General features: G+C 37.5%; 1 protein-coding gene across 1 annotated transcript in view; it reads left to right on the top strand.

Annotated features, from left to right (window-relative positions):
* The first annotated feature begins 2,676 nt into the window (after nt 1-2,676).
* Nucleotides 2,677-13,612, top strand: part of LOC114031795 (desmoglein-3-like) — a 50,660-nt gene continuing 39,724 nt past the window's right edge. Inside the window, exon 1 of the mRNA XM_027846931.1 lies at nt 2,677-2,980. Coding sequence (XP_027702732.1) covers nt 2,933-2,980 — 48 coding nt within the window. The 5' untranslated portion in view covers nt 2,677-2,932. The remainder of the gene's footprint in view (nt 2,981-13,612) is intronic.

Raw genomic sequence — 13,612 nt, 5'->3', positions numbered from 1 at the left:
CTAGTACAGAAATAATGTTCATTGTAATATAGGGTAAAGTATGAAAGTACCACAAGGGAAATACAAATAAATACTCTGGAATGTCAGAAGAAGGAGAAATCACAATTAGCCCAGGAAAATCAGGAAAGTTCCATAAAAGAAATGGTATTTGAGTTGTCCCTTGAAGTATGGGTAGGATTTTGGCAGGCAGAGCTTGAAAAAAAGAGAGTACCATGATTAGGGTTGTACTTTGAGAAGTAGATCTGGGGAAAGTATGGGGCACAGAAAGTATTCTAGGTAAAATGAACAGCACAAGCAAAACTGAAGAGATAGAAAAACATAGTGTATATTTGGAGATTCACCAGCATTAGTGCTTGGCTAGAGTAGAAGATGCACATAGGAACATTTAATGGTGTTGTGGAATTGAAGACTGGAAATGTGAACGGAAACCATATCATAGAGGGCTTTTGAATGTCAAGCTAAAGTGTTTGAAATTAATTTAGTTGGCAATCTTAAAGATTTTTGGAAAAGGAATTGAAGTGATCAAAGCAATGTAATCTTAGCCCCTGAATAGACACCAGAACTTCACTCCCCCATTTGGCCAAAGCAGCTCAGAATGACACAGAGAGGACCAATCCCCACCCAGGCCTCACTTCATCCAGAAAGGGGCAAAGGAAACAGTTAATATTACTAAAAGAAACAAAAAGAAGTCCAGCTTTGCAAAGAGTACTATGACATGAAAAATATACAAAACCAGAAAGACATTTCCAATCACCACTGCCCAAGAGAATCATTTCATCAACGACCTAGAACTCGAAAGGACCTTAGAGGTCAGCTAGCCAAACCACTTCATTTTATAGATAAGTAAACTGAGGCTCAGAGAGAGGGGGAGATTATGAGCTGTTGTTGAAAGAGAGATATTATGTTGGTAATAATGGAAAACAGCAGCAAAGCACTTAGGCCGTAGCACACATTAGGGAGGTATGTAATAGGGCAGGTTGAGAGGAGAAAATGAAGGGAAGGATGAGAGGATAGTGGACAGTGGGGCAGAGAGAAAAAGAAAAGAGAGAAGATGCAAGATACTAGAACTTTCCAGAATTATCCTTTTTCTCCCACCAGATCCAAACCATTCTTTGCAAATCCTTGGGCCCCACCCATTCCCTGAGAGGGAAAATAGTCCCCATGTGCTTAGACATATAAACATGAGTCTCATAAATTTAGCCCAGAATTCAAACGGCTGGCTGCAGCAAGTCCTCTGGCAAGAGCTTTCTGTTTCTAAATTCTCCATGATACTGATCATTGAAAGATCCTGTAATATCCTTTACCTGCCCATATCATCCTACCACCTATATCTTCCTTTGTACACAACCAAAAGGCAGCTTTAAGATTTTGTTTAAAATAAAGAAACTCTGCCCTAGGCTTCCATCTTTTCATGTTAGTTTAAAAAAAGAAAAGGGGAAAAAAAGGAATGAGAAAAGAAAAAAAGAAAGATTAAAATGAAAAGCTACATAGCCAATCACTTCCTGATCCTAGATGAGAATATCAACAAAAAATGCAGTTGTACTGCTGGAAAAACCTGCAAAAAACCTCAAGCCTGTTCTTGTGAAATTTCTAGTCCGAGCTGGCAGCTTCCAAAGAAAGGGATGAGCTAATTCTCCTGTTAGAATCAACTCAGACCAGATCCTCCTCCCAAAAGCGTTGTCTCCTGTTCTGAGCACCAGAGCTGAAAAGAGAAAGATGTGGACAGCCTGAAAAGGAAAAAGAGGCAAGTAGCAAAGGAGATTCAGGTCAAACGCTGGACTAGAGAACCCCTTCCAGTCCTAAGAGTTTGTGATTAAATAGTTTCTTTGTAGCTAGAAAAACTACAGGCATTAGGGGCAGCTAAGTGGCACAGTGGTTAGAGTACTGGCCCTAGAGTCAGGAGGACCTGAGTTCAGATCCTGCCTTAGACATATAGCTGTAATCCTGGGCAAGTCACTTAACCCCAATTGCCTCATCAAAAAAAAAAAACTGCAGGCATCAGTTACTTGGTTTATTAATTTATAATTCCAAATGTTTCCAAGGTAGAACATGAGTTTCCATTTCAATTTTATGTCTGATAATTTACTAATGTAATAAAATCAATGTAAAAAATGTAAAACATGACCACTCAATTATACAATAATGATACTATTTTGTGGATATAGTGCTTTAAAGTTTGCAAAGAACTTTAAATACATTATCTCATTTGGTTTTCCCAGTAATCCCCAGAGGTATGTAACTACAGATGTTGTTTTCTCTATTTTGTAGATAAGAAAACTGAGACTCAGAGGGGTCAAGTCACTGAATTAGTAAATGCCATAATAGGATTCACCCAGATCTCCTGATTCCAAGACCTGAGCTCATTTCAACTATTTAAGCCGACATATTCTTCTGGTTCCTTGAATCTTTTTTAAACTTTTTTTCCAGAAACTTTTATCTTATATAACTTTTTGCCCCTATGTGTTCTTATACTGTACGTATGTCCAAATTTTATATAGAAACAGTCTTTTTTTTTTTAGTTTTAAAAGTCTAACCAAAAGGAGAAACTTGGCATCTTCTTTCTCATTGTCATCAAGGGTGGTTTTTTCATTTCCATGTGATGAATTTATTATTCACCTGGCATCTTCCTATTACACTTTGTCTACAGCCTGTGAAATTTCCTTTCAGCTTCCATCAAAGGATTCAATTCACAAGAAATGAGGTGTGTCTAAGGTTTTACCTGGAAGCAAAAATGATGCAAGTCTTTCAGGTGAGACCAACCCAAAGTTTTAGGGTGGAGAATCACATAACAGTTGCATGTGTACGTTTGAGGAGAAGAGAGCAGACACACTGCTGAGATCCAGCTTCTCCAAGTTTCCATTTCAAAAAGTTCCATAGACTAGGACCAAAACAGCCGCTCACTGGGATTTGTTTGCAGGAGAAATCAGAAGCCATGGGCTGGCTTGCTTTAAGTACTGCGGGAACTCTGGTCATTTTAATGGTAAGTTTTCCTTTTTACCCAGTAATTGCAACCTGCTCCTTACATACTAATTACTTCTTTTTTTTAAAGGATGATTATATGGAAATGGTGGGTTCTTATAGATATTAAGGAGAATCTATAAAAATATAAATGTGCTGATAAAAAAGTTTAAATTGCACTTTTAAAACTTGAGTTTAACAATATTATTTTTTTTGCCTTTCATTTGGATGTTATAATTCACATTTTAAAAAAAGTAAACCAGAAAGAAATGTCTATTCTATAAATCACCATCAAGCATTTCTTCAATTCAGTGAACATTATTTCAGTGTTTTCTATAGAGGAAATTTTTTTTAAAAAATCCTAATGCCAGATTACCAAAAAAAAATTTAAAAACCAACAAGCTGACTTCTTCATGGTTATGCCTTCACCATCTAAACACAGCAACTCATAGAAGAATTGTTGGAATTAAAGGGAATTTAGATATCACCTCATCCAATCTCCAGCCTACAGCATGGGTTCTTTCTAGGATATCCCTTACAACTGAGCAAACAAAATAGAGCCAATTCTAATTCCCACAGTTGCCTAGGACCAGATATTGTATATGTCTGACCTATGAGTAGTTTTTTAATATATTCAAAGTTGCAGTTGGAATTATCTTTAAATCAATATTTTGTTTTATTGAAATTTGAAATACGCTAGTGGCTCAATAGAGAAAGCAGTAGATCTAAAGTCAGGAAGATCTGAGTTCAAATTCAGCCTCAGACATTAGATGTATGACCATGGGCAAGTAATTTAACTTCTGTCTGCCTCTGTTTCCTCAACTGTAAAAAGGGAAAAATAATAGGACCTACTTTTCTGGTTTGTTTTTGAAGACAAAATGAGATAATATTTGTAAAAAGTGCTTAGCACAGTACCTGGCACATAGTAGGTGCTATCTAAATGCTCACTCCTTTCCCTTCCCTTGCAATTGGATAAGTTGGTAAAGAAGCCATTTTAGCAATAGTGTTTTTATAAAGCATAATAAGTCTTTACTAAGAAGACATATTGTACCAACACCAACCATTTTCCTACAGAAAAGGACTTAGGTCACAGGAGCCAAGGAGTTTTGACCCATTTTTCTGAAGGTAGCTTGTATTTTGTATTTTAGTTGTTACATACAAATGTATTTCTTTATCTGCAGAGACCCAGATGTAGATATATGTGGTTTAGATAGAGATATGCAGCATATCCCAAAAGTCTTAGACTTCACTAAGCTATTAAAGCTTAAAACTGCACTAAGACTTTTGGAACACCCTTAATAAAATAATTATAAATTATATAGAGAGATAAATGGGAGTGTGCTGGAGCTAGCTCATATTGACTCTCAAAAGCCAACCGTTAAATTTTCATTGTGAGTGGTTGTACCTCAGCAATTGTCAAACACTACAAATCAGGTCTTGATTTATTGTTTTGTTGATTGTCTACACTTAAGAGAGTGATGGAGAAAATGTTAATAAAGAAGATTAAACTCAAAAGTACAGTAGGCATATATTTTATTGGAGTCCACTGTTAAATATTTGCCAGCACACCTCTGAATATAAATATAGGATGATAATAGATATACATATATATATATACATATATACACACACACATCATATGGACAGCTAGGTGTCACAGGGTCATGAAGAGTAGGTGTGACTGAAATGACTGAACAACAAATACACTATATACAAACATATGAAAAACTGGTCTCTATTCTAACTCTAGACTGAAAAAATACTAGCTTGGACCTCATATGTTGTTGTAAAGTCATTTCAGACTTGGTTTTCTTGGTAAAGATACTGGAGTGGTTTGCCATTTTCTTCTCTAACTCAGTTTATAAGTGAGGACCTGAGGCAAACAGGGTTAAGTGACTTGCCCAGGGTCACATAGCTAGCATGTGTCTGAGGCCAGATTTGAACTCATGAAGATGAATCTTCCTAATTCCAAGCCAGTGTTTTATATCCACTGCGCCACCTAGCTGCCCTGGGATATTGTTTATCTGTGTATATTATTAATTAATCATTGTCTTTCTTTAGGAAAAAAATCAGCCTCAGGATATTAATAAAGTGCTTTGTAAACCTCAATGTGTTACATAAATGTTGATCATTGTTTTATTATTATCACTATAGTAAAATAGATCATGAATGTAAATCAACAACCAGACAATCTAGCTTTTCCACTGACTAGTTTCATAGATTTCTAGTTGGAAGAGATATCAGAAGTCCTCTAATTTAACTCCCTTACTTCACAGATGTGGAAACTAAGGCCAGAGTGATCAAATAACTTACTTAAAGTCAAATGAGTAGCAGGTGGAGTGGCCTGGACTAGAACCCAAGTCTTTTGTCTCCAGACCAAGGGCTCTTCTCCCATCCCACACTATGTCACTCTGGGCACCAAAAAAGCAACTCTTTTGTATCTAGGAAACTGGAATAATTAAACCAACAGTTAGTGACAAACCAAAAGAACTTTTCAGTTACAAGAGCTTCTGGTAAATGAAAGGGATTGCCTTTTGAAATAGTGAATTCTCAATCATTACAAGTGTTCAAGCAAAGGCTATATTTGGGTCTAAGGTTGACTTTCCAACCCCAAGATTCACATTACAATTCCATTATTGTTATCTCACATTTATTTACTTATCAAGAATGTGATAGAAAGAACTAGAACAGTTTAATGGTCTTTCCCAAGAACTGACCAAGCTGCAATTTGCCACATAACCAAAGTGCCCATATCAGTAATCATCTCAGATATATAAATATTTATAGCATTTTAAGACTTATAAAACATGCTCTATTCAACAATCCTGCCAGGGAGGTATTCAAGCTTTATTATCCCCATTTTATAGATAAGGAAACTGAGGCTTAGAGTATCTTGCCCACAGTCACACAGCCAGTTAATGTCAGAATTGAGATCTGAAGCTAGGCCTCCAGCAATCTTTCCATATGCTTGCTTTTGGCTTTTTGCAAGCTCTCTCTAACTGATTCCTCTGCTCCCTGGGTAGTCTTAGACAGTAGCTGTGCAAAAGACAAGACCACTGTTAAGATTTGTTTATGAACTAAAAACAAGCTCAGAAGTCCTATGTTTCCCATTGTGGCCTACAGTTAGTCCCCAAATCTCAGAGGAACTCTCTGAGGTCTGGAATGGTTCTAGGGCCTTCTTGCCCTGATCAGAATTCTTAGACAGCCCTGAAACTGCCCTGCTCCCACAGCCCCCATGTAGCCAAGTCCCTAGATTAGGACCAGACCTCAAATATGCTCCAAAAGCAGCTACGGTCCAGGGCCTGCCATAATGCAGGCTTGAATCCTCAGAAGTTCTGAAAGCCTTGAAGAGTCTACAACACCCTAGAGAGCCTAGAGCACATCCTTGCAGCAATGCACACAACTGGCTGCAAGGAATGCCCAACACAGCCATAATTTATTGGAGTCCATACTAGACAGATCTTTAGCATCCCCAAGTTCATCCTGGAGCACACTCAAATGTCTGTTGTGCAACATCAATCAACAAGCAAGCATTTATTAAGTGTCTGCTATGTGTCAGGCACTGAGGTAGGTACTGGACATAAGGTACAAAGAGTAAAATAATCCTTATTCTCAGTAAACTTACATTCTAATGGGGGAGACAATATGAAATATGCAGCATAAATATAAAGTGAACATATACAAATACTAGCAAAGTGGTTAAATACAAAGTAGTTTGGGAGGGAGGGCACTGGCAGTTCAGGGATAAATGAAAATGATGCTTATACTGCCTCTTAACAGATGAGAGGGATTTAACAATAATAATTAGTAACAGTTATATAGTACTTTCAGTTCAGTCACTTTTTTCAGTCATGTCCAGCTCTTCATAACCCCATTTGGGGTTTTCTTTAACAAATATAGTAGTGATTTGCCATTTCCTCTTCTGGCTCATTTTACGTATGAGGAAACTGAGGCAAACAGGGTTAAATGATTTGCCATAGGTCACACAGTTAGTAAGTGGCTGAGACCAGATCTGAACTCAAGAAGATAGATCTTCCTGGCTCTAGGCCCAACACTCTATCTACTGCACCACCTAGCTGCCTACTGTGTGCCAGACACTGAGTAAAGCACTTTATAATTATTCTCTCATTTGATTCTCATAATAACCCTAGGTGATAGGTGCTATTATTATCCCTATTTTACAGAGGAAACTTAGGTTAAGTGACTTGCCCGGGGTCACACAGCTACTGTCTGAGGTTCAATTTGAGCTCAGGTCTTGGACCAGTGGCCCCAAGTAAAGGCTATATTCACGAGGCTAAAGTAAGGAGAGTATATTCCAAGCCAGTATAAAAGGAGGGAGACAGGAAATGGAGTGTCATAGATGAGGAAAAGAAAGATGGTCAGTTTAGTAATGAATGGGAAAGACTTTGAGTTTCTCAGGAGAAGTCAGCAGGGCATATTACTAAAATCCATTGGAAGAAAAAGACATTTTCAGGTGCTAAAGAAGATTATCACTATGAGGGGTGCGGAACAAAAGTTATATTCATTCAACATAAAATACCACAGAGCAACATCCATTGAGAGGTAGCACAATATAGTGAATAGAGGGCTGACAGAGCCCAGAGGTAGTGTAGTCACATCCCACCACTGATACAGACAAGCTGTGAGACGTTCCCACAAGTCACTTAATCTCTCCGTGCCACCAAATGAGTTGCTGACCTGCATCAGTGGAGGAAGAGTCCACTCGGGCAGTTTCCTGCACCAATGGCGTCACAGGTTAAAGATCAAAAACAATTCATTAAGAAATGATCAAAATACACCCAGTAAGAACTTGCATAATGCAGGTTTGTGGTTTTTAATGGAGTACATCCGAGTTGAAAGTTGATGAGATCAATAAAAACTTACTTCAAAAATAATTTTAAAATATTTTTTTTAAAAAAAGTCAACAAGAAAGGATAAATACTGAACATGAGGAAAAAAGAATTGGTCAAAAATTTTATGGACATATGACTTACACATGTACAGCTTCAGAGGACAAAACAAGAACTGAGACTGAAAGTTATAAGGATGCAAAATTCTGTCCAATTTAAGGAAGACATTTTTAACAATTAGGCTGTCCTGAAATGCCAAGGTCCAGGGGTGGGGAACTTGTGGGTGTGGACTTTTGACCAAGTCCAAGTTTTACAGAACAAATCCTTTTAATAAAAGGATTTGCTTATGAAGTTTGGATTCAGTCAAAGGGCTGCACTTGAGGACCTAGAGGGCCACATGTGACCTCAAGGCACTGGTTGCCCACCCCTGCACGGTCTATCTAAAGAGTCCCCTATCACTGAAGGTATTTAAGCAGAGGCTGGAAGACCATCTGTCAGAAACACTGTAAAGAGAATTGTTTCATTGGGCCCAAAGTCTGATTTCCTTCTAGCTCTAAGATTCTACGATTTTTCAATTGTGTAAAGGGTTTATTGACTATCTTCTGTGCAAAGTGGTTTGAGATATAAGAAATATAAGTTGCCCTTAAGAAAAATAGTCTCATTAGGGAGACAAGACCTGCACTTAAAAAAATAATTAAATAACAGTAAATAAGTACTAAATTGTGTGGTTTAAAAAAAAACCTATAAGTTCAGTGGGAGATCAAAGAGAAAGGAGATCAATACAGGTTTGAGTGATTCAGGTTGGATTTTACAGGCCTTGGCTCTGATCCTGGTTTGGTGCCCATTTTATGATCTTAAACAAGCCATTCTACTTTCTTTGGGCCCAGTTTCTTTATCTGCCAAGCAGAGATTATATCTGTGCTACCTACCTCAAAGGGCAGATAAGCAAAGAAAATGAGATTAAGCATTTACAAAAGATGTTTTCAAAAACATAAAGTGCTATGCAAAATATTATCGTGAACATTGTCTTGATTATAATGAATAGAAATAATGATGATGATGATGATGATGATGATGATGATGAAAATGGTCAGCTCCTTTAATGTTCTGATTGTTTTCAATGACCCTAAATATTGTGTTATCTTGATAACAAATTAAGCCTAGGATGATCCCAATATTCCATGAACCACAAAGACTTTTTTTAAAAAAGGCAATTGTGAAGTTAATGATAGTGAGACAGTAGAAAGAGTAAAAGATGTTAATTTAAGTCAACATGGGTGTGGAAATTTGACATGTCAAATTTTAAGTCCTATTCAACATTTCAATTTTCAACTCTACAGTGTGGCATCTCCAAAAATTTTAGATCCTACACCCTAGGATTAAAAAATGTTTAAGCATAGATCCCTAATACATGAATTACTAATTTATAAATTACATGCATGTTGCTGTTCTAATGATTGTATATATTGTGAAACTTTCATAAAGCACAGAAATTTAGAAAGGTAAAGATGAAATATTTGATCCTAGAGTAAATGAAGATCCACTGGAGTTTATTGAATTAGGGGAGTGATATAGTTAGTAGGGAATATCATTTTGTAGGTGTGTGGAATATGCATTGGAAAAGGGAAAGACTGGAGGGGAGCTAATTAGGAAGCCCTTGCAATAGTTCAAATGAGAGATGATAAGGGACTGAAATGGGCTGGTGGCTATGTGAATAGAGAGAAATATAGGATTCTGAGAGATGTTGTGTAGGTAGAAATGACAAGATTTGACAATGTTTGGTGAGGGAAAATGAAGATTTGAGGATAATGCCAGGGTTGTAAACCTGAGTGACTAGAAAAAATGGTATTATCTTCAACAGAAATGAAATTTTCTAGTTTGGAAAAGGGCTGTGAGTTTGGGCGAAAGAAAATACAATCACAACCTGTCTATACCTGTTCATCTGGTGCCACAGAAAAACAAAAAAAGTGTTTGGGGTCTTACCAGGTACTACTCCAGAGCATGGAGCCCACAAATAAGGGGTGCACAGTAGCCACAAGGAGATGGATGAGAGGGTAGGATGTGGAGATGTCGTAGGGAGGAGGATACAGCAAGAAATTTTTCCTGCCATTGCTAGTGCAAGTATCTGGGTCAACTAGGTTATAACTACCCTGTGGAATCCACCCACAGTGTACATGGTTTTGAAAAACCAGAGGTAAGAAGTATAAAATAGGGCCTTGTTTAAGGAGATGGTACAGTTGTATATGAAATAGGCCCCCAGTTAGCTACCTCCCATTGATTGACCACATATACCTTGGGGGTCAAGCCATAGAATCTCCCTCCCAGAATTACTCCATATATTCCCATTTTGGAGACACCTTACAGGTAGACTGATTGGGGTCAGGAGAGAGGGGAAATCTTCCTGATATGAGAGAAAATCATTCCATTTGTTAAGGGGGCTTGTTTTTTTGTTTGAATACATTTTCATGTACACTGGAAATGTACACATCCAAAAAACATTTAGGGACAAAATAACCTATATATTTAGAAAATGCTTATGTTATGTAGACAGCGCTCTCATCTCCAATTATATATTTTATAATGGAAAAAACATAAAACATATTTTTGCAAAATACTTCATCTAAAAATATGAATTTTTAGGGAATTTAGATTTCTTTTGTTTTACTTAGAAGATTAGATTATTCTACATTCTATGCCCATTAAATTCAGAGTTTCAAGCACAAGGGGAAGAGGACTGCGTTTGGAATTAGAAAGAGGGCCCTGTCAAAGTCCTGCTTGGCCATGTAGGACCTGTGTAACCTTGGCCAAATCACTTTACATTTCCAGAACTCAATGTCCTCATCTGTAAAGTGAAGCAGATGATTTTTAAGGTCTTTCTAACTCTAAATCTATGATCTGAAGTAGTTTGATATGCCAAAACTCTGATTTAATGTTTTCAAAATTTTGGTAAAACTTACTCTGATAAAGACATGAGAAGACATCTCCCTCCTACTCTTTTGCAAAGGTCGGGAGAAAGATAGAGAAAGGAGGGCCTACAGAGGTGGAACTTTGCATATATTTGCATCATATTTTTTGGTGAATTAATCAATTTTGCTATTTTCTTCTTCTTCCTCTTTTAAAAATAATTCATTGTTATAAGGTATGACTCTCACAGAGTGGAGAGAGAGGGAGGAATATAGGAGGAAATTTTAAAACAATGTAAAAACAAAAGATATCAAAAGTTTATTTTTTAAAAATTCTAATAGCAAATATGCCTAGGCTTAAAAATCTGGAGAAAGTCTCATAGATGTATAGAATTCTGAAGCTGAAACATATCATAGGTTTCTAAGGGATCTCAAAATCCAGGGGTCTCCAAAGTGGAAACTATGACCTCTTGGGGGCCATGGTCTGACCCCCAAGGAGTATGTGATCAACCAATTCGAGGGAAGAAGGATGGGCTGCATCCCATTCTCCCCTAGAAAGCCTGTTATAGAGCTTGTCCCCAACACAATCATACCTGAACTGATCTCCTAACACTCCCAAATTTGCCCCCATCCTTCAAAGGTTTCCAACCTTTGCCCATTCTGAGCTAAACGTAGTCCTGCAGGGTGGTTATAACCTAATCACAACCCAGATACCCACAGTAGCGGCTACCCAGGGCCCCCTGGGAAAATTCTGTAGTGAGTCCCTCCCCCCACCACACCCACAGCCTATTCATTCCTTGACTGTGTCAGGCATCACTTGGGAGAGGGCTTTGGGCCCCAGGACAGTGACTGGTAAGATGTTCTTTCTAGCCCCCATTTTTCCTCATGTTTTGGGTGAGACCAAATGAATCATGCTGGATGAGGAGTCATGGATAAGTTAAGACAGTTCTTTTCCTCCAAACTTTTCCTTCTTCCAAACTTCCTTGATTCGGTTGAGGAAACCACTTTCCTTCAGATTCATAGTTTAGCGGTAATCTCAAACTCCTCAATCTCCCTCACCCCACAAATCTAAACAGTTTTCACATCTCTTGCATCTGTCCCTTTCTCTCTATTCAAACAGCCCCCATCACCTAGTCCAGGCTTTCATCACCTCTCAATGGAACTACCCCAATACCTCCCTAATTGGTTTCCTTGCCTGGTCTCTCCCCTTCTAATACTTCCTCCACACACCTGCCACACCTCCTAAAGCTCAAGTCACTCCCCACCCACCTCAATAATCTCCAATGGCTCCTTATTAACTCTAGGATCAAGTATTATTTCATCTTCCACTCATCCTCTTTCTATTTCTATTTCTTATGTAAGATTTATACGTAATTATCAATACAGTTATACTTGTGTGCATACATACATATAATTTATAAATAAGAATATATACACGTATTTGCTTAGCAATTTTTGCTGACAGGATGTTTGATCAAAATGTTTGCAGGCCATTTATCTAGTACAATGCCTTCATTATCAGATGAAGCCCAGATAAGTCAAATAACTTGCCCAAGATCATATGGTTAATAAATACCAAAGACAGTATTCAAATCCAGATCCAACCCACCATTACACTCTACCTTAAAGAGTTTTTATTCCAACCCCTTCATTAAGAGATAAAGAAACTGAGATACAAAGAAGCCAAGTGACTCATAGCTTGCCCACATTTAAATAGATGGTTAAGGTTAAATTTAACACTATAACCCAGGTTTGGTTTCAAATGTCCTAGGTTTATAATTATAGAATTATAGGATTAAGAGCTAGAAGAGAACTTAGAGAATATGTATGGTCCAATCTCTTAATTTTGTAGCTGGGGAAACTGAAGCCTAGAAATATTGAGTAATTTGCTAGTCACAAAGATAGTAAGTGGCAGAGCCCATTTTTTCAAAAGAGGAAGAGAAGAAGGAAAGAAGAAAGAAAAGGAAGTAAGAAGGGAGAGAGGGCTCTATTTTTCTTGCTGAGAATTTAAGGGAAATTTTTTTTTATAGTTATGCAGAACGACAAAACGCTAAAGCCATGCAGAGATTCCACACAATCCTTCCTGATTTAGGCCAAAGTATAGGCAAGATTACATTACTTCTAATAGTTTCCATTTATGTGAACATGGATAGACGATGCCTTCCTTAATCATGGGGCCCATGATACCTATCCCAGGTTCCAGGCATGATTTAGGTAAGCATCTATCTGCTCAAAACCACAGACCTTATCAATGTTCCTTTCACCAGATCACCTAAAGGACACATTATATCAAAGCAAAAGACATTTAAACAGCATGACAAAATAAATGAGAAGGAAAACATATACACATAGCATACATTTTTCCACAGATCATCCTATCATGAGAGGAGAAAGAATATATATATATATGTATATACATATATATATATATATTTACTGACACCACGGATAGAGAGTGAACACAGATGATAAAGGGACATATGTGGAGATGATGCATTCATTCATCAAGTGTTTACTGTTAATCACTGTTCTAGATGCTGTGTATACAAAGACAAAAAGGAAACATGCCTGCCCTCAAAGAACTTATATTCTATTGGGAAAAAATAACGGAAGCAAACAGAAAAGTATTACTGTTGTTGTTGTTGTTGTTCAGTTGTGTTACACTCCTCATAACCTCATTTGGGATATTCTTGGCAAAGATACTGGTTTGCCATTTTCTTCTCCAGCTCATTTTACAAATTAGGAACTGAGACATACAGGGTTAAGTGACTTGCCCAGGATCACATAGCTAGTAAGTGTGTGAAGCCATATTTGAATTCAGAAAAACGAGTCTTCCTGACTTCAGGCCCAGCACTCTTTCCATTGTACCACCTAGCTGCACAGAATATATACAAGGTAAAT

This window comes from Vombatus ursinus, unplaced genomic scaffold (genome assembly GCF_900497805.2).
Source record: "Vombatus ursinus unplaced genomic scaffold, bare-nosed wombat genome assembly UNPS02015255.1, whole genome shotgun sequence".
Lineage (NCBI taxonomy): Eukaryota > Metazoa > Chordata > Mammalia > Diprotodontia > Vombatidae > Vombatus > Vombatus ursinus.
Note: the sequence above shows the minus strand (reverse complement) of the source record. Positions and strands in the feature narration are given on the sequence as shown.